The sequence below is a fragment of the Volvox carteri genome (genome assembly GCF_000143455.1).
Source record: "Volvox carteri f. nagariensis unplaced genomic scaffold VOLCAscaffold_21, whole genome shotgun sequence".
NCBI classification, from domain to species: domain Eukaryota; kingdom Viridiplantae; phylum Chlorophyta; class Chlorophyceae; order Chlamydomonadales; family Volvocaceae; genus Volvox; species Volvox carteri.
Genome location: NW_003307564.1, coordinates 368,527 through 387,593, shown reverse-complemented (window position 1 = coordinate 387,593; position 19,067 = coordinate 368,527). Strand labels below are relative to the sequence as shown.

The 19,067-nt window shown below is 55.5% G+C and overlaps 1 protein-coding gene across 1 annotated transcript; it reads right to left on the bottom strand.

The window, feature by feature from the left end:
* Nucleotides 1-204: 204 nt before the first annotated feature.
* Nucleotides 205-18,067, bottom strand: VOLCADRAFT_104918 (uncharacterized protein; the record flags this gene model as incomplete). The annotated part of the gene is made up of 27 exons (XM_002950895.1): nucleotides 17,966-18,067; nucleotides 17,249-17,393; nucleotides 16,694-16,788; nucleotides 15,590-15,790; nucleotides 13,606-13,750; nucleotides 13,293-13,528; nucleotides 12,213-12,401; nucleotides 11,013-11,094; nucleotides 10,346-10,404; nucleotides 9,900-10,022; nucleotides 9,619-9,672; nucleotides 8,353-8,743; nucleotides 7,737-8,108; nucleotides 7,054-7,267; nucleotides 6,344-6,419; nucleotides 5,509-5,760; nucleotides 4,940-5,072; nucleotides 4,240-4,455; nucleotides 3,345-3,419; nucleotides 2,839-3,046; nucleotides 2,156-2,401; nucleotides 1,538-1,608; nucleotides 1,399-1,407; nucleotides 1,091-1,259; nucleotides 875-998; nucleotides 591-599; nucleotides 205-492 (listed from the first exon to the last, which is right to left on the bottom strand). Exons 4-27 carry the CDS (start codon nucleotides 15,701-15,703, stop codon nucleotides 205-207), a joined length of 3,855 nt encoding a protein of 1,284 aa, XP_002950941.1. The 5' UTR covers nucleotides 15,704-15,790; nucleotides 16,694-16,788; nucleotides 17,249-17,393; nucleotides 17,966-18,067.
* Between the last annotated feature and the right edge of the window lie 1,000 nt (nucleotides 18,068-19,067).

Here is a 19,067-nt window from a genome sequence, read left to right as displayed (position 1 = left end):
AGTAGAACAACATTGCTTTTGTCGACAAGCCAGTAGCCCAATCATATGTTGTGGAATGGACCAAAAAGAGCGCCATCTCAGCGGCAGAGGCACACGAGGAGCCCAGGCGCCACGGACACACGCTATCAACGCTGGCGGCCACCATTTCCATACGTGGGAAGCTGACATGGATATGCACCACGGTCGCACGACAGGCGCAAGCCGCTACGAGTTCGCCGCTGCAGCTGCACCGCCACCGCCACCGCCACCAGCAGGGACAGGCGGGGGAAAGTCAGGGTCGCGAAAGAGCATCTCCAGCTCGTTCAGCCGTAGGTCGGTTCTGTCCTGCCGCAGCGACCCGACGACAGCGGCGGCAGCAGCGCCGTGGCTGTCGTGGTGGCCATTCCCCAGTAGCAGGAGACTTGGGCTTGCGTTACTGGTACTGGCGCCGGCGCCGTTACCAGCCAACCTGCGCGTCTTGACCACCTCCATGACTCGCTCCTCTACGGAGCCCTTCGGAGCCGGGATAACAGTGCGGAGGACAGGGCGGTTCGAGGGGAGGGGCGGGGAGGGTGCAATGACAGGATGGGATGAAGGGACAATGGACTCACTGGGCTCACCTTGAAGCGAGGACAAAGGGGCAATGATGGGAATACAGGATGATGATGATGATGATGATGATGATGGTGATGATAATTAACTTCTCTGCAAAGGCTTTCCGAAAGCATGAAGGGCAACATGAAAAGAGGGGAAGGAGACTGCCATATCGGACTGCTTTGCTGGCGCGCCCTTGCCTATCGATAGAGTACTTGCGCTTATACGTGTGCTTGTGTTTGTATTTGAAACAAATGCATACTAAAAAGTTGATGAATGACAACGGCCTTCAGTATTGTACCTTCACAAAGAAGCGCTTGACGACGACTGGCCGTTGCTGACCCATGCGCCACGCGCGCCCGATGGCCCTGAACACAATATGCCGCGGCAGGCGGGCTGATTTGAGGGTTGCGGTGTGGCTACCACTGTGAAGATACAACCCGAGAAAAGAAGTGCTTTCAGAGGCAGTTACCCAGGAGATTTCCTCTTTCCCCCCCTCCTTTGGCTCGTCACTCACTGCTCCTCCATGGCCGGATTCATGCAGGGCTCCAGCAGGAAGACATAGTTGGCCGCGGTCAAGTTGATGCCCACTGCGCCAGAGCGCATGGACAACAAGAAGACGCAGGTCTTGGGGTTGCGCTGGAAAGAGTCAATAGCCTCGGTGCGCTTCTTCTGCGTCATGTCACCTGCGACGCGGACCAGCAACACCGCACAAAAAGACACACGGCGGCGCAAGGAAACGCGCACTTCTTGGCAAGGCAAAAGAAACGCGTCCTGAAGTTGGCTTAACTGGTTCTGAAGGCTGCCTCACATGGGTTTGCTCACATGGGTGGCCTGAGGACAGCATCAACAACAAACAGGTAGCAGGAGACCTCTCGGTCCTCAGCCCCTTCCCTCCCTCCCTCCCTCCCTCCGCAGTCTCGAGCAGTCTCCAGAAGCTTTACAAAAAGAGTGGTGGCCTTACCAGTAATGGTACTGTGGCCGAAACCCTCCGCGACCAGCTTGGGCTTCAACCAGTCGAGCGTCTGTCCAAACCTGCGCAGGGAGGAATGCAAACATGTGCTATGGCAGGAGGAAGCTAAGCCGTGCCCGTGGGCTTGTATGTGTAAGTGGGATTGGGCGGGCTGCTGGCAAAACGGGAGCCTGCCTGCCGACCTTAGCGTGCTCGCACCATGGCAGCATGAGAGTGCTATGTATGAAAGTGACGAGGTTAAAAGGAGCTGACGACAGGGCGGCAAGTTTGGTTCAGCTATGCGAACGGCGCATGCAACGTTTTTTTAATTTAACATTACCAATCACGGCAAGCGGACACACCGGCAATCCTTTACCCAAACCAGGACACCGGGGGAGATGCACTCGACCTGAAAAGGTGAAAGGTGACTGCGTTGCCCGCACGAGGTCTACACAATAACCTCGTTCACCCATCCCCAGTGGACCCATCCTCCCTCCAGTGCCAAAGCACGATGATGCATATGCTTTTCCATCCACCCCAAAGTATGCCCTGCATCTTCCTTCAACACATCATTCGTCAAGCGTGTGCTTTCCAACTGTAGTAACAACGGTAACGGTAACGGTAACTGACTGTGTAAACACCAGCGCCTTGGCGGTGGGATCCGCGGCCCGCATAGCGCGCAGCTCCGCCAGCAGCATCCGCAGCTTGCTTTCGCAGGGGATGCCGACTTCGTCTGAGCCGCTGGTCGCCTCGTCCTCATTGCTTGTACCGCCCTGCGCCGCGGCCCGCCGCGCACTGACGCAGCCACGGCGCAGGCTGACAACTGTCACGGGCTGGCGACACGCCGGACAATCATGATGTGCCGATGCATTGATCCTACAGTGTGGGTAGGCAGCGATACACAGCGGTGCGGTGCGGTGCGTAAGGGCGCAGAATGCCACTCCTTAACCAAATGGCAAACACCAAATAACAAATCCAATCAGAGCTCCGCTGCGCCGGCGCCATAATTACCATCACCTCATCATCAATGCTTCTCATAGGCTGGCATATATTTTTACAAGCCTATCTGTTCAGGGAATGAGATAAATATTAATTTGTAAAAACAACGAGCAAAAAAAGCATCACAACTTTTAATCACTTACCGCTTTATAAAAACATCACAATGGTGGTAATGTCTTGTGAGGATTTTCAGTAGTAATAACAAGCGACAGACGAGGTGGACCAAACAAGATTGGTGTTGTAAACCATTTGGCAGGCAGGCAGGCAGGCAGGCAGGCAGGCAGGCAGGCAGGCAGGCAGGCAGGTAGACTCACCATCCAATGATGCATTCCCGGCAGAACCAGTGGCGGCACTGCGTCACCACCGGCTGGTCCAGAGTGTCCACGCAAATGGGGCACTCGGCGATGTCCGCCGGGATAGGCACCTCCGTGCTCTCCGCTTCGGCGTCAGCGCCACCGCCGCCGCCGCCGCCGCCGCCGCCGCCGCCACTGCCGCCGTTTACCGTGGGTTGGTTCTTCGCACCTGCGATGAAGCAATTCATCGCATCACCCAAGCGTGCTGCTGCTGCGTACGGCATGACCGAACCAACCTAACAGCGAACCGCAGCGCAATGCGCCGCAGAATGTCACAGGACAGGACAGGACAGGATGAAACAGGACGAAACAAGGGCAGCACATCACATCACATCACAGCACAACATCATCATCATTACCACACCACGCATCAGACGCCTTACAACGAACAGACGGCAAACCATACAGGATGGCACATGGACCACACGGACCACGATAAGGATCCAGTATACTACACGACGACGCACGGATACTCGCCTGCCAGGGCCGAGAAGCGCTCAGGATCTGGAATCGCCAGGTCCCTGGCCAGCATCCGCCCGCCGCTGCATATGCGGCGAAGTGGAACCAGCATTGACGTGGCGGTGAAGAGGTGTGAGTTCACATACTTGGTGCCCATGGCCTGTGGTGAAGGACGTGCCGCGGGAATTAAATTAAGTTTGAATTAAGTTATGGGAAAAGGAGCGTTATAAACATAACACATCGTGAACGCGGGAATTGAAAATTAGGGCTACGGAAGGAGCAAAATGCTCCGCCTTACAGTCCATTTATAGAGGCGCTGTTGCTATTACAGAGGACCTCGTTATGGTCTCTACCGCCAACCCATCCACGTCATCCGTCCCCCATCCCGCCCAACCCCCATACATACACACATACATTTCGGACACACAACCGTCGGCCCCCCTCAGGGCCCTTGGGTCCCCCCTCATCAGGGCTCCATGTATGTCTGTATGTATGACTTCGATTACACTGTGGGCCACGAGAGCCGGGGGCCGAAGCCGAAACACAGCGCATGTATGTCTGTATGCATGCATGCATGTATGTGGGCCCCCAGGTAACACCTTCGGAAAGTAACGCAACTCCAGGAGGTGTAAGAGACACACACGCACATACATACATACTTGCGAGCTGACCAGGAACTAAGTTGATGCGCCGTTGATCCGCTAGATTTGGTTGGATGCTGGTGGTGAGTTGCCGAACCCAACAAATACATTCTGAAGTCAGATGGGGTGACGGATTAGGGTGCCCCTCTAGCAGGGGAGAGCAGGGACTGCCCGGGAAAGGGGCCGCTGGCGAAGTTAACCACCCTGTAACAACATACATACATACATACACAAACGCATGGCAGCAGAAATTTAAACCTACGCCACCCTGACACAGCAGCAACAACCTCCTCCTCCTGGGCTTCATTGACAACTAACTGTAGTATCCTGGGTATCACGGGATCTAGCATCCGCCGATCGGTTCTTTTCTTGCACTTGACAAGACGTGATACAACACTAACCTTGAGCTTCTGCCAGCCAAGCTGCGCCTCTCCGTGCACCTTGCGGTACAGCTCCTGCTCCTGTGCCGTCAAGTACACTGTGAAGGGAGCAGCGAAAAAGAACCCGCGACGAACACCCCCGTGGCCAACGGGTGATTGTTACCAAAAGAGTTGCGGTGGTGTTACCAGCGGTGTTACCAGCGGTGTTACCAGCGGTGTTACCAGCGGTATCCAACACGCGCCACAACTGCACGGTGAGCGACGTGCCACACCCAGGGAGACTAAAGGGCGTGCTCATCATCATCATCATCATCCTATTCCCCGAGATCTCACGTTTTCGCCCTCCCGACACCTCCCGACAGGTCTAGAGTCTCTCCGTCATCAGAGGAATCAGAGCCATAAAAATCTTACTCTTGCCTCCGTGTCTCAATTTAGCGATAAACAGAACAGTGATTATAAAAAAATAGGAGTCGACTCTTTTCTTTTCAAGGAAGTCGACTCGGCCACCGCACGTAGGCCATCGGAGTGTGCGACCTGCTAGCTGAAATATATACCTATAGCTACCCACTACTCTCATCTCACCAGGCACATCCGTCTCCGTTTTATCCGGGAGCTGCAGCACGCCCTCACCACCCAGGTTCTGGCCCTTGGTGTGGCGAATCATGGTGTGGCGAAGGACGTATAGCAGCGGCGTCCAAACCTGGTGGTAAGGCAGCTGCAGGAGAGGACGCGGGTTTTACAAGGTCATCAAGCGGGATACGTGAGAGGGAGGGGTGTTTTGAGTCGGTCTGAGACGGGCCGGGAAGGCAGCAGTGTTGGATGAGATGGGGCGGATAGGATGCAGCGGCAGGGTATGGGAGGGCTGAAGTCACTACAGCTGCGGATATGAGCCCCTTGGGCCTTCGGCTCGTATGGGTAGTAGTTTTACAAGTATGGGGTCACGCACCCCCCAACCATGTAACACAAAGACACACACACACATATATATGCATACATATACATATATACATGTATATACATATATACACATAAGATATATAGCAAAGGTAATGGGCGCATGTAAAGGGATAAGAAACACACTCGCACCGAAACCACGAAGAGGCGAAGAGGGGCTCGGAGTGGGGCATTTCCCCATCATCTTCATCACGTACCTTCACGTGCGAGTCAAAGTAGGTTTTCTTGCCTAGCGGCGTCAGGTGGATGGCGCCGAACTGCCCCTGCAGGTCCTCCACCGCGTTGTTAATGGGAGTGCCCGTGCAGATCCATCTGCGATCCGCCACCAGCTCAATTGCCGCCTTGTACATCTTAGAGGCCACGCTGCGCAGCGTGTGCCCTTCGTCAAACACAATGCGGTGCCACCTTATCTGTTGGCAGGGGTCCTTGGAGCCACCCGCGTGGTCGCTCTGCGGTAGGGTAGGTAAGGACGGCCGGCGATGGATGGTAGGCGAGGGATGTGGAGAGGATTAGTTTTAGCTGCGCTTTACTGACCCGGCTTGTTTACTTGGCCCTAAATCCCGTAAGAGAGGCTTTTGAGGTTTTGGGACTTAAAAAGGGTTCAGGATGTATAGATTTTCCAACACAACTCTGTCCAACATGGAAATAATATCCGATTCCTCCTCGCCTCCTGTTTTTTGCCTGTTTTCCTTCTGCTTTCCTACGTTTGAATATGTGTTTGACTGCGTATGCAATGGACGTTGTTAAGGGAAAAAAGGGCATCCTCACAAACGTTAAGGTCGAAGGGACAACCCTGCAGTCGACATCCGAACCACCTGAGGCTCATTTGGGGAGAGAAGCGGCGGAAAGTACAGTTTTGGACGTCGGAGCAACCTTGCACGTCGGACTTAGCCAAGATCACCCCTTAGGGTCGCTTACGGCTGGGGAGTCGCTCGGGAGTTTGGTCCCACCCCACCCCACCCCATAATCATCCCACCCGTCCCCACCCCACCCCACCCCATACGTAATCTAAAGGCCCTGTTCCGACGTCACCTGGAGGGTTTGGTACGTCGTAACCACGACGTCGAACTCGGTGGCAAGACGCATCGGGTCACGGATGCGGCTCGGCCTGGGAGGTCCAAAAGTCCACAGGGCCATGCCAGCAAGTTAGTGCGAAATCACCGTTCCGTACATCCGTACATGCACGCATTTCGCTCAAATCAAGAAGTCCTACGTTGCAAAGACGGGATCGGCTGCCTGCATGCCCGCATGCCCACGGCAGGCATTAATGCGTTCTTTAGTAGCTGAAGGCAGGCTTGCAATCCCCAATCAGCAACAGGGCGACATGATGGCAGGAACAAAAGGCATGTTATGAGGACAGTACTGCAAATGTACGGCACGTACAGTTGTGTACGGATTCTCACGCGCGCCGAGACCATGTCCAGCCTACCACCACACTTAACCACCTCCCAAACCCAATCAGCATCCTGCGTAACCAAGAATGTTTTTAAAGCCAAAGCTTGATGACACATATCTCCGCGCCGCGCCGCGCCGCATGCACCCCCCCTTGCAAGGATAACGTGACATGTCTGTCCATCACAAGCGGAGAGCTCGCCCGTGATTTTCCGTGACCAAAATAGCAAAGGAGCTCCCCCCCTACCGCAGCAGCAAGGAACTAAAAGGACTCGCTACGTTAACACCCTCCAAACTGAGAAAAACCCCTGACGGCTTTCCCAACTTCCGAACTCATCAATTCCACTCACCCGTGGTACGGGTGGATGCGGATGGCCCTGGTGGTCTTGCTGGCGGCCTCCATCTGCCACTGTCCCACCAGGGACACCGCACACACCACCAGCGTGGCGCGAGACACGATGCGCCCGCACGAAAGCTCCCTGCCCGCGACCACCGAGGGCGCCGGCGGGTTCGCCAGGATCAGCGCCATCACCTCCACCGTCTTGCCCAGCCCCATCTCCTCCGCTGCCCCCGCAAGTGTGCGATGTCAGGGCACGGACAAGAAAAAAACACAGGCAACTCATATCAACGTAGCGTGAGTGAGCGGAACGGTACCGGTACACGACAGCAGCGGCACGGATGCTGCAGCAGCAACCAGCTACCGTATCCCGGGGGGTGTGGTGTTTTTTGTATTCCGGGGGCAGTGCGTGTGCAAGTAACATGCTGAATATCGATGGATACAAATCCATCTTCAATATGAGTTACTTCATAATTTGCTCACCAGATGGTCCAGAATGATCAACAATGTGCAGTGGGGACATTGTTTTCACATGCAGGACTGAAGCAGCAAACTCACAGCACGCACGTTTTATTTCACGGAAACATGTATGATGCGTGCCCCGCCTCTCTCCCCCCCTCCTTCCGCTTCCTCCTCTCCTTCCCCTCCTCTTCCTCCTCCTTGCCACTCAGGAGCCCAGGAATAATCCTTACTCACCCAAGAAGCCACCGGTCGACTGGGCGGGCACCACCCGTGTGAGGCGTTCAAACACTGGCGAGTACCAGTACCGCTTCCCCTGCGCATTGGTGACGGGCAGCCAGAACAAACGCCGGTAGCCGCCGGGGCAGCCGCCGTCGGGTGCGTCCGCTGGGTCCACCAGCGACGAAGCAGCAGCAGCAGCAGCTGCAGCAGCCTGGCCGGTAGCCGCAGGGGCTGAGGATGTGGACGGCCCAGCGCCGCCCTCCGCACCGTTCGCGGTGGGACGGTCTACAAGCCGCTCAATCTCCAGCATGAATGCCAGGGACTGCAGCTGGTAGGGCCGCATGGTGACGGTCAAGCCCGGCGGTTGCTGCACCGCAGGCCGCTCACCTGCGCGCACCAGGCCACATCTTTTCAATACTAAACACTGCACAGCCGCCCATCCTGGTATGTGGTAGCAGCCCATCCTGGTATGTGGTATATTCATCATCACAGCACCAAGCAGAGACAAGCCGGCCATGCCATGCGACCCACCATGCACACACCGTATAGCACTACCCGGGACCAGTTTCATCAGGCCCCATTTTACCAGCACGACCTTGTACGAACTGCCTTTACGACACGTGCCCCTCACCGCTCTGCATGAAGTCTAGAAGCTTCTCAATCGACCGATCCAGCTGGTCGCCCCACAGCTTCTTGATGCCCTCCACCATCTGCACGGCTCGCCGCCGCTCCGAGAGCACGCGCTGCCGCAGCTGCTCCGCCTGCGGCCCTCCTCCTCCTCCGGCGGCGGCACCCAAGCTGGAGCTGGTGTTGGCGGCGGAGGCGAACGCGTGCGGTTTTGACGGGCCGGCGGCAGAGGCGGCGGCGGCAGCTGCAGCCGCGGCAGCACCCGCCGCGGCCGTTCCGGTCGCTTGGTCATGAGGCTCGTCTGGGTCGCAGGTGATGAGCAGCTCCATGGTTTTCGCCAGCGGGAACCGCGCGTTCATAGCTTCCTGGCGCTTGCCAGTGGACGGCCAGTCGTCCTGACAACAAAAAGCTCAACAGAAGTTATGGCGGTTCAACGAACGAAGACCGAAGGATGCCAGGGAAAAAAGGACGACCGGGAAACGAAGGAAAAGCGCGTTTTCGCTCCTCTAAGAAGCAGTAGGAAGCCACCTCAGTGGAATTCCAGATCCATATTCGCAGGCAATTCGTATATTGTACGATGCAATCCGAATTCAGAGAAAACATTGGTTTTTATACGCTTTTTTAAACAAAAACCCAGTTAACTTGGTTCTCAGGATTAGCCTGCCTGGATTTTTAGCCTACCTGTAAGTTGTGTACTTCAAGGTAAAGAACTGCTCGCCGATATGCTGGTAGGGCCACCAGATTCCTTAACCCACGGTTACAGAACCCCTCGTCGCCCCAAGCGGCTAACCTCTTCCTTAAGCTTGTTCCTTAATCTTAACCCAAACAACCCAACCAACCCACATGTCTTTGTGCACTTGCGCTTTGCCTGACGCCAAACGGACAATATGGACGATGTCCGCCACCCGAAGAGCAACACCCGTAGGACAACCCCCGCTTGCATGGCGTGGGTCCTACCTTTTGGCCCACATCCCGTACATGATCCTACCTTTTGCCCCACATCCCGTACATGATCCTACCTTTTGGCCCACGTCCCGTACATGATCCTACCTTTTGGCCCACATCCCGTACATGATCCTACCTTTTGCCCCACATCCCGTACATGATCCTACCTTTTGCCCCACATCCCGTACACGATCCTACCTTTTGGCCCACATCCCGTACATGAACCTACCTTTTGGCCCACGTGCCGTACATAATCCTACCTTTTAGCCCACATCCCGTACATAATCCAACCTTTTGGCCCACATCCCGTACATGATCGACTTACCCACGGCAAAAACAGAGAATTGCGACCCAGGGCGTTGGTGGTCCAAGTGAACACCTGCACGGTGGTGGGGTACTTTTAGCCACATGCAGGATGAAAGCCATGAGGCCAACCTACCCTGTACTCTCACCCTCAGACGACAGTCTAACACATTCGGCATACACTGCACACTACTACAAAAAAAGCGTTCATGGGAGCTCTACAAGGAAGTTATACTACTAAAATTATGCTCAGCCCCCATTACAAAGCCCATTACATTAAGCCCGCCCATTAACCACACCGACCTTGATGAAAAGCTCCCCCTCGCGGGCATCCGCGCCCGGTCGCGAGCTCAGCGGTCGCAACGCAACGTCGGTAGCGACCATACAGGCGCCTTGGCGCGGCATCGCGCCCATGGAATACTTGTCCTCGGGGTGAGCCCGCCGCGACAGGGTGACCAGCTCCGCGATGCAAGAACTCACCACCTCCTGTGTGCGAAAATTGCCCCCCCCCAAAAAAACTTCTTTCTGCTGAAATTGAATAATTCTTCCTTGTAAATCGCTATATATATTATATTCTTCATAATTTTGTAAAAGTATTGCAAAAAACAGTACCGTCCATGCCACTGGACGCTTGGGAGAGGCGGCGCAGATCTCTCAGAAGTAAGGATCTTACTCCAGCACAGACACCTAGATTCGATCTGTGTACCTGTACCTGTGTATCCTCTAGAGATAACATCCTAACCCCCTACCTTTTGCGACTTGATCAACGCCGCTCGGTGCCTCGCGTCAGCCATGTTGGCATCAGACTCTGCATGTGCCGGAAACGCCACACGCAGAAGCACAACCGGTGACGACCGCACATATTTATGAACACTTTTATATGGAACGGACGGGGGAGGCGCGGGGCGGGGCAACAGCCGTCATACCCTGCTCTTTGGCGGCCCCCCCCCTTCTTCACCCGCAGGTATGTTCGTATCCTCCCGGCCCGGCACCTCGCAATCCAATCCCCGCGATAGAGCAAACAGCACGAAAGGCAGGGAAGGAGCCGCAGTTGCAGTTGCTGCCCCTGTGCTGCACCCCCAGCAAGACGAACTTAGGGTTACAGCGGTCGCAGAATCATAGCCGATTCTTCAAGATACACACACACACACACACACGCGCGCCCGCGTGCGCGCACATCGTGGGTCACCCAGAAAGGTCGGAGGCGGCGGCGTTGGTAGAGCACGGGTCACAGTGGGCAGGTCAGGAGCCACCGCGGGTCACCGCGGGTCATCCGATCAGTCAGTCACCCCGTCACCCAGTTATCGGTCATCCGATCAGCCAGTCACCCGGTCACCCAGTCACCCGGTTTTGACGCCACCAGGTAGTTACCCACTGGGTGCAAACACACGAGGAGGCTGTGCGAGAGTCACCCACCCCGCATAGCCTCTTGCGATGCGCTACGGTCCACCGCTGGCGTGCGCATCTCGTCCACTCGGTAACACGATGCCGGCAGGTTCTGAAAACACAGCAGTGCGGGGGCAGTGTACAGGGGGGCCAGAGCGCAGGGGGAATATGCGCAGAGGATATGCCAGAGCGCAGGGGGAAGAGTAAGACAGCTAAGGAATGGAACGTGGCAGGGACTTGGCAGGGGGGGAAGCCACCAGCACCACCACCAGCGCCACCACCACCACGAAAGGGATGTCAATAATTTTTTTCTGTATCGATGATGTATTCATTATTCCTTTTCGTTTACGTAGGCCCTTTAATGTCGTACAGTTTACCAACCAGTTACAACCGGATAGTTCGGGACAAGGGCCCTCACAACTTGAGAAGCCGAATGGCCAAACAAAAAAAACAAAAGCAGCGGGAATAGCTTTCCCCTACCTATTTGGTAGCAAGGAGGACGACTCTCTGGATAAGCAATTCCGCGGCCCATGCTGATATCGCCGATATTGTGCCAGGGTCAAGGAGCCAGGACCTAGAACACGTCCCCTACCGCCCCTTTACTCATAAAAAAACTCGGGAGAATGCGCCAAAAAACGTCCCCACTTTGTCTCGTAATACCCTGATATTTTTTTTCGCGCTACTACTTGCTATTCGTAAACCCAATGAGCATTAACATTAACCTTTATTGTTCGCGCTTGGAGCGGCCGCAAAAAAAATGCACGCCGTAAAAAACTAAACTACCGTGTTCATCGTTATAACGGGGCATAAAAGAAGGAAGCAGCTTGAGATGAGATGCCGCAAAGTCTTCGCGTCCATAGGTGACCTAGCACATCACAGCACAGCACAGCACAGCACAGCACAGCAGAGCTGGTGCACGGCGTTGACAAAAGCTGACAAGCCTGCGCCTGCCCAAGATGCCCCTGTATGCAGTGCCATGCCATGCCATGCAAATGGAACTCCAAACAGCTGGGAGGGAACCCCCCACTGGGGTTTTCGGTTTAGGGTTTTAGGGTTTTACTGGGGCCCCCAGCCCCCCCATCCGTCTAAGCTACTAGAGGGCTAGGGGGCTACTACGACGGCAGCTTGAGCATCCCCCCCGTGCATACCTTAACCCCCGAAAACAAACCCCCCACCCCCGGTTACGTGTGTCAGTGCGACCGACAATCTCCAAACCAGGAACTCTCTTACGTGCGGCAACACGACCGTCATCTGCACCATGTTGTCATCATCGAAATCCCAGGTATCCATGCGGGCGCCCGAGGGGCCCCAGCACAACCTGTTCGTGGGCGATAGACGCTCTGCCAAAGTGCTCCTGTTGCCAAGCAACACAACGATGGACGACTGTGCAGGGGCCGGAGCTCCCGCTATACGGTATGTCTGCGAGCGTGTAAGGGGACATGCGGCCAGCCATGCGGGCAGGCAGACAAACATCCGTAGATCAGTATAGAGTGCGTGTGTGCGTGTATTTGTGTGTGTATGTGTGTGTGTGTGTGTGGCGTGGAACATCATTTCAATGAAGAGGTCATTCATGACACGTTTGCTTCACTGTACATGCGGTGCAGACGTCCGATGGATTGCTCAAGAGTTCTTGTCTTGCCTGGTAATCTATAAAACAATCCTTGAGATCAAGGTAAACACATGCAGCACACACGGCCCGGCCCGCAGCCGCGTTACCCGCACAGCCCCGCAGGAACACCAACCTTTTCCTCCTAGGGATAAATTCGCGCACACGGGCCAAGGGATGAGGGGCCGTACACTACCGTTGGCACTTGCCATCGAGCTGGCTGCACGTGATAGGCTACACGTGATGAGCAGCAGGCCGGTGTTGCTGTTGCATGCAATGGCCGATGTGGCGCGCAGCGGTCGCATTGACTGATGCAAAGCGCATAAGGGCATGCGCACATGGGCATGAGTATGGGTTCGGTTTTCCACAGCTTCTCACTAGCTCAGGCATATGCCGCCTTCCCATCTGCATATAGGCGTGGCGCCAGCCACCATTCTGGGATGCTCGCCCGGATTTCCCGTGCCTAGATCCTGACCCGGGCCAGGACTACGGCAAGGCCTGAGAATGTTGGTAGGCGGGTTGAGTGGCTATAGTTCAGGATAGGTCGGCGCACTGTCGAGTATCGGCGTAAACCTGACATACAGCTCGCAACCCCCACCCAGGCCGCAACCCTCGCCGCCCCGCAAGAAGATCCTGGTGATTCGCAGACCTGGTGCTGAGCCCATGGAGGCTCCTCCCCCCGCCCAGGCAGACGTCACCCCCACCTGCAGCGCGCGCAGCACCGCCGAGGTCAACTCCTTAGCTGCGGAGGAGCTGCCCTTCACGTGCTCCTTGCGCAACGGCACCAGCAGCGGAGCCGTGAGTCGCGTCGTACATTTGCTGCTCCGTTCCGCCGGCGCCGCCGCGTCCGGGCCCAGCGGCGGCGTGTACTGCCGGACGTGCACCACCAGCCAAGCAGGCACGGAGGCCCACCGATTCCCACTGAAAGGGTTTTCAGGGGCTGCAGGGCGGCCGCCGCCAGCGGAGGCATTAGTAGTTGTCGACCCGTCGTGGCAGTAAATCGGCATCTCGACCCACTTCGGTCTTGCGTCCGCCGGCGTTCCGGTGGTTGCCGTACCCCGGCGCAAGAGCCCTTCCGACGCTGGCGGCGGCAACGAGTAGCTGCGGAATGGCAAATCATGCAAATGAAGAAGGAAACTGCTGAGACGGTGTTACGCAACTCCTGGAGGTGTAACACACGCACACGCACACATACATATATGGGTCGAAAATCCTTCCGATGGTGGAAGGTATTGCGCCCCTAATTGATGGACGGTGGTGACCTGGGATAAAGTTAACCTGCGAGCCGACCAGGAACGGAGTTGGGCCGCTGTCGACCCGGCAGATTCCGTTGGATGCTGGTGGTGGTGCGGAACCTGAGCGATCCACTGAGAAGTTGACTAGGGTGACTGGATGAGGGTGCCCCGAAATACAGGGGAAGGCAGGGTTTCGCAGGGTAGCTGCCACGGGCAAAGATACACCCCCCTGTTTCACACATACATACATACATGCATGCACACGATTGGGATAGTAGACCGGAAAGCGAATGGCCGTGACATTGGAAGCGCTCTGCTGGAGGGAAAGCACACTAGGAAGTGGTCTGTAGTTTTCGGTCCCACAATGATTCAACATCATCGGGTCGACATGAAGGGGAGGCTGATACAGTAATGTAGTAACTAAAACGTAATTTTGCAGAGGTTATTCTTCCGCCCCCACCCCCACCCCCATCCCCCCACACACAACAACGACGTGTCATGGCAGTGGTAGTAGTCGTAGTCGCAGTCGTAGTAATCACAAGGGCAGCCTAAGACCTAAGGAAAGGGATGTTTTTCTAATAAAGGCAGCGTGGGGGGGTCTAGTGACTAGACTCTAGTCCAACCTCGGGTGGTGTGACGTCCTGAAGACGACGAGCTGCGACCTGACATCCCGCAAGTGCTGGTGAAAAAAGTCATCGTCCAAAGTGGTCTGCATGTTAGCAGCGAGGTGACAAAAAAAGGGTAAAAAAGTTTTTTTTCATCGATATGTCACACAAAAATGGTAAAAAGGGGTTTCAGAAAGGGACAAAGATGCGGAAGGGAATCGGAGAGGGCATGGGGCTGGTGATACGTCATACCGCTATCGCAGTGCAGCGCCATCGTCGGGCGAAAACTTTACTTTTTTAAGAGTAAGCTTATTACTGGTGTTGCCAACGCAGGCGCAAGGGCCACGCAAGCGAGGTGCATGCTATGCTGGTCGGCCCGGTGTCGCGTCGTGGCACAAAGCTATATATCACAATGCCAGCTCCCGCCGCTGCGGCCGATATAATATATGCCATGAAAACTGCTTGAAGGCTTTGTTGTATAATGAAGCCCAAATCCGAATTGCGGCGCCAAACAAGGCCATAACAGGGAAAACCACCGAATCCCAACCGACTCCAACCAACCAACCATACATACATACATGCATGCACAATTTCCTGCCCCCCCGGTGCACATTCCCGAGTGCATGTCGCCCGAGGGATAAAACCCATGGCTGCCAAACTGCCTCTCTTCCCGTGAAGTGAACGTAAGAGCCAAGCCCGCGCCGGGCCGCTGCCGTTATACTACTGCCAAGTGCAGCGGGCACACCAGCCACACACGAGCCGCAGAGAGCTTCTTCCCAGACCAGACGCGCTCCCGACAGACGCTAGGCAAGGAAGGGTGCATGTGCAAGGAGGTACACACGGTGCACATGTGCGCGCGCAGACACACATACACACGCACATCCCCCTAGGGAGCAGCACACAGCAAAAAGCGAGCTGTGTGGCGCCACCAAGGCGCCCGCGCGCGCTAACCTTTTAATTCACATCAGGGTCTCTAAAGCAGGTTCATCAGGGGCACTAAAGCAGGTTCATCAGGGTCTCTAAAGCAGGTTCATCAGGGGCACTAAAGCAGGTTCATCAGAGTCTCTAAAGCAGGTTCATCAGGGTCTCTAAAGCAGGTTCGCGCGTATGCTCTGTGCATGCCTACGTACGCGGTCCACATGCGTACGAGTGTTTGCGTACCAAGTCCTCAATAAGTTCGACGGAAGCAAGGTATTCAAAATCTGAGAAGTACACCAGGTGGAGAAGTTCTCTGGAAGGGGAGAACTCAGGACGAAGCATCGGCGCCAGAGCCATCAAAAGGTCCGCCCGTTTGCAACTCGCCTCAACGCGCACGCCCACATAAGTGGCGCGAGCGCGGCCCAGGCAGTCAATCACCAGCACCTGCAAAAAAGCAAAAGCCGGCAAGTTGCAGGCCACGATGTCACGCTTACACAAGTTTCCACTCAGGGTTTCCTCTTGGGTTCCGCGAGACATTCATCATCATGAGGCTTTTCATTTATACAGAGGTATAAGATAGGAGATTTGCGTACGTAGGGGGCAATCTACAACAGCAATGTGTAGAGCAGGCAGGCGGCGGGGTGGGACGTGCCCCAAGGTAGCGGCTCAAGAGGTCCACCTCGCCGTGAGTCGAGTCCCTCCACCCGCTTGCGGTGGCGGTGGCACCTCACCCATTCCCCACGCACATCATCTTCCCCCGTGCTCTGGCTCCGGGGTCAAGAAGCAAACGCTTCCATACACCTTCCATAATGTGCACCTCCCAGACCACAAGCTGCACCGCGTCAGAAGCCTGGGTCCAGAAGCAAACACCTTATTCCGCGACGCTGTGTTGCCTAGCCAGGGGCTGGGAGAGCGCCCCGGCTGGCGTGAGTGAGTGCGTGAGTGAGTTAGGCGCGCGGAGGAACAGCCCGACCCTGTGCTGCTGCTGTGTTTCGGGCCCCCCCGTCAGGGTCCCCGGTGCTCGTCCTGCCTCAGGACGAGCTCCCCACAGTGTAACGCCCCCCATCAACAACAACGATTGCGTCAGGCCGCCCTCCTCCTTTGTTTTTGCAGAGCTTTGGAAATCCGTGGATGATCCATGATCCATTCTTCCTTGGATCTAGAATCCACTCTCATATGCGCTCCGCACCACTCCAGCCCCCACTCCAGCCCCGAAGTAAAAGTAACTCCACGCAGGCGCACCTCCCCCCCCGCCAAACCTTCAAAGAAGCCCCTTCAAGTTAGCGGGTAATCACCCGTGGCAAAAAGGAGCATCGCATCGTTCCGTTTTGCCGCGTTCACACGCACCTTGCGGACGCGTTCCGTAGGGATTGGGATGGCCTGACTGGCAAGCGCCGGCGGCAACAGCACCTTCAGGTGCCTAGCCTTGTGCTTGTACCTCCCTGATGAAAACGCGGCAGCAGTACCAGCAGCAGTAGCATGTTGGCCGACAAGGGGCCGTCAGCGGCGGACAACGGTGTTTGGTGTTTGACAACATAACACGTGACGAAATCTTCTGGATTTGAAAAACGGATGCAGTAAGCACCTGCCCTGCCGGTAAGGCACACCGAATGGGGACATTGGTGGCTCACTCGTGCCAATACTCGTGCCAATACTACTAACTAGACCAATACTAGGAACTACACCAATACTACTAACTAGACCAATACTACTAAATAGAGGTCAAAACCGTGAAATCTCATTTACCGCGTGAGGAGAGTGTGAGGAGAGATGGATAGGGAAGGGCAATCCAAACGAGCTGTTAAGGCTACGGCGCCATCATCCTCCGCGTCCGTCAGCCGAATTACAAGCCAAATCCAACAAACCCACCTCCGAATCACAAGCCAAATCCAACAAACCCACCTCCGAAATGGCCGAAGGTCTTGTCAAACAGGTTCTCCAAGGCCAATCTGTCGCCGATATCTTCCGCCGGCGCGGAGGCGTCGTAATAGAAGCCGAACCGCTCCAAGCGCCTGGCGAGCGAGTCGATCGTCTGACCCCGGGCCGCCTTTTGCGATACACACCACGACAGTACGACATTTACGAAAGCACCATTGTTGGTAATGGACATACTTTTGAGATGGTGGCGGTGGGGGAGGTGGCGAGAGCAGGGCTCCCAAACACAGAACTTGCAAGGGATCCACCTACTTAAGAAGACACCTACCGAAAGGCCTGGACGACGTGAGAACTGCGGGAAGCTGCGAAAAGCACGGCCCTTGTAACATGTCTGTCTGTGTGTGTCTGCCTGTCTTTAGACATCATATGTATGTATGTATGTATGTATGTGTTACACCTCGATTGCGTTACACACAGAGAGGTGTAACGGGTGCCCATTCGAGCCAGATAGGGGCCCAAGTACTATGTCGGTGTGTGTGTGTGTTTGTATGTGTGCATGTATGTTTCTGTCTATCCTTAGCACTATCTGGAATTGCGTTACCCTTCAAAAAAGTGTAACTATGCCTGGAGGGCGCCCATACCTGGAGTGGGCCCATACCTGCCAAAAAAGGTAGCCCTGAGAGAGCCCAACTGTTTTAACGACTGAGGACTCAGGATCCCTGCAACCACGTTTCCACTGCGTACCTTAACTCCAAATCTAAGCACGCCCAGCTCAAAGGCCAAGCGATCTGTGCTGGGGTCTGGTAAGGGCCGAAGCGTGCAAACCCTCCGCAAGGCCACTGCAGCTGGTTCTTCCGAAGGATTCTTCACTGCGATGTTTGCTACTGCTGCTGCAGCTGCTGCTGCTTCTTCTGCTGCTGTGGGTGCTGATGGCGAAGGTTCGGCGGACTCCTCTGACGTGGCAGGAGGTGCCGTACCCAACGGCCTAACCGTTCCCGGTACCGTAGGCATGGGGCACGCCATTTGGGTCGCCGGTTTCGGAGGCGGCAAAGCAGGGTTAATCGGCCCGGATGCATGGTATTCGGAGTGCACAAGGTTCCTGTTGTTGCCTTCGCGGGCCGCCTGGCGCAGACGCCTCCAGTAACCCAGCGGTCTGGCGTTCGCGTGGTCGCGCTCCCGTGCACCTTTTTGTCGAGGAAGAGAAAACAGAAACACGCGGCGGGGAACTGAAAAATATGCGATTTGGGTCGGATGCAAAAAGGTGTTGTTGAAGCAAGGATGGAAGCAACGGCACAACCCGGAGTTCCGTATTTACAAAGAGAAAGCGAACTTGAACGTGTGCGGTATTGAAAACGAGTCATTTACCAATGGGTCATCCAAACTATTACATCAGGGAGGCAAGTCGCGCCAGAGGAGAAGCGTACAGATAGCGATTCCCATTAGGTTGGGGAGAAAACACGTGGGTAACCACGTGGCTGTGACAAGTTCACAGTTACTGTTATTTTCTTGCCCAGATGAGAAGGAAGCACAGGATGGTGAACGACATGAAATCCGCATGAAATCTACGACGAGCGTGAAAACCCTCTGAAACAATAGAAGGGATCACGATAAGAGATGCAGCCTAGCCCCCGATTTATTCCCCCACCTCAATCCGGCAGGAATTCAAAGTAAGATCCGAGTCCATTAACATTGTTGCGAAAATTGTCGGCTAGCTCACCTGTACCCCAAAATCGACATTCAGATGCCTTGACGTCGCAGACAAAGCAGAAGCACTGCATGTGTCACCCGCGTGCAAGCAAGGGAAGCATGGGTCAACCAGGGCTGTTGGGGAAAAGGCCCCTCGTCA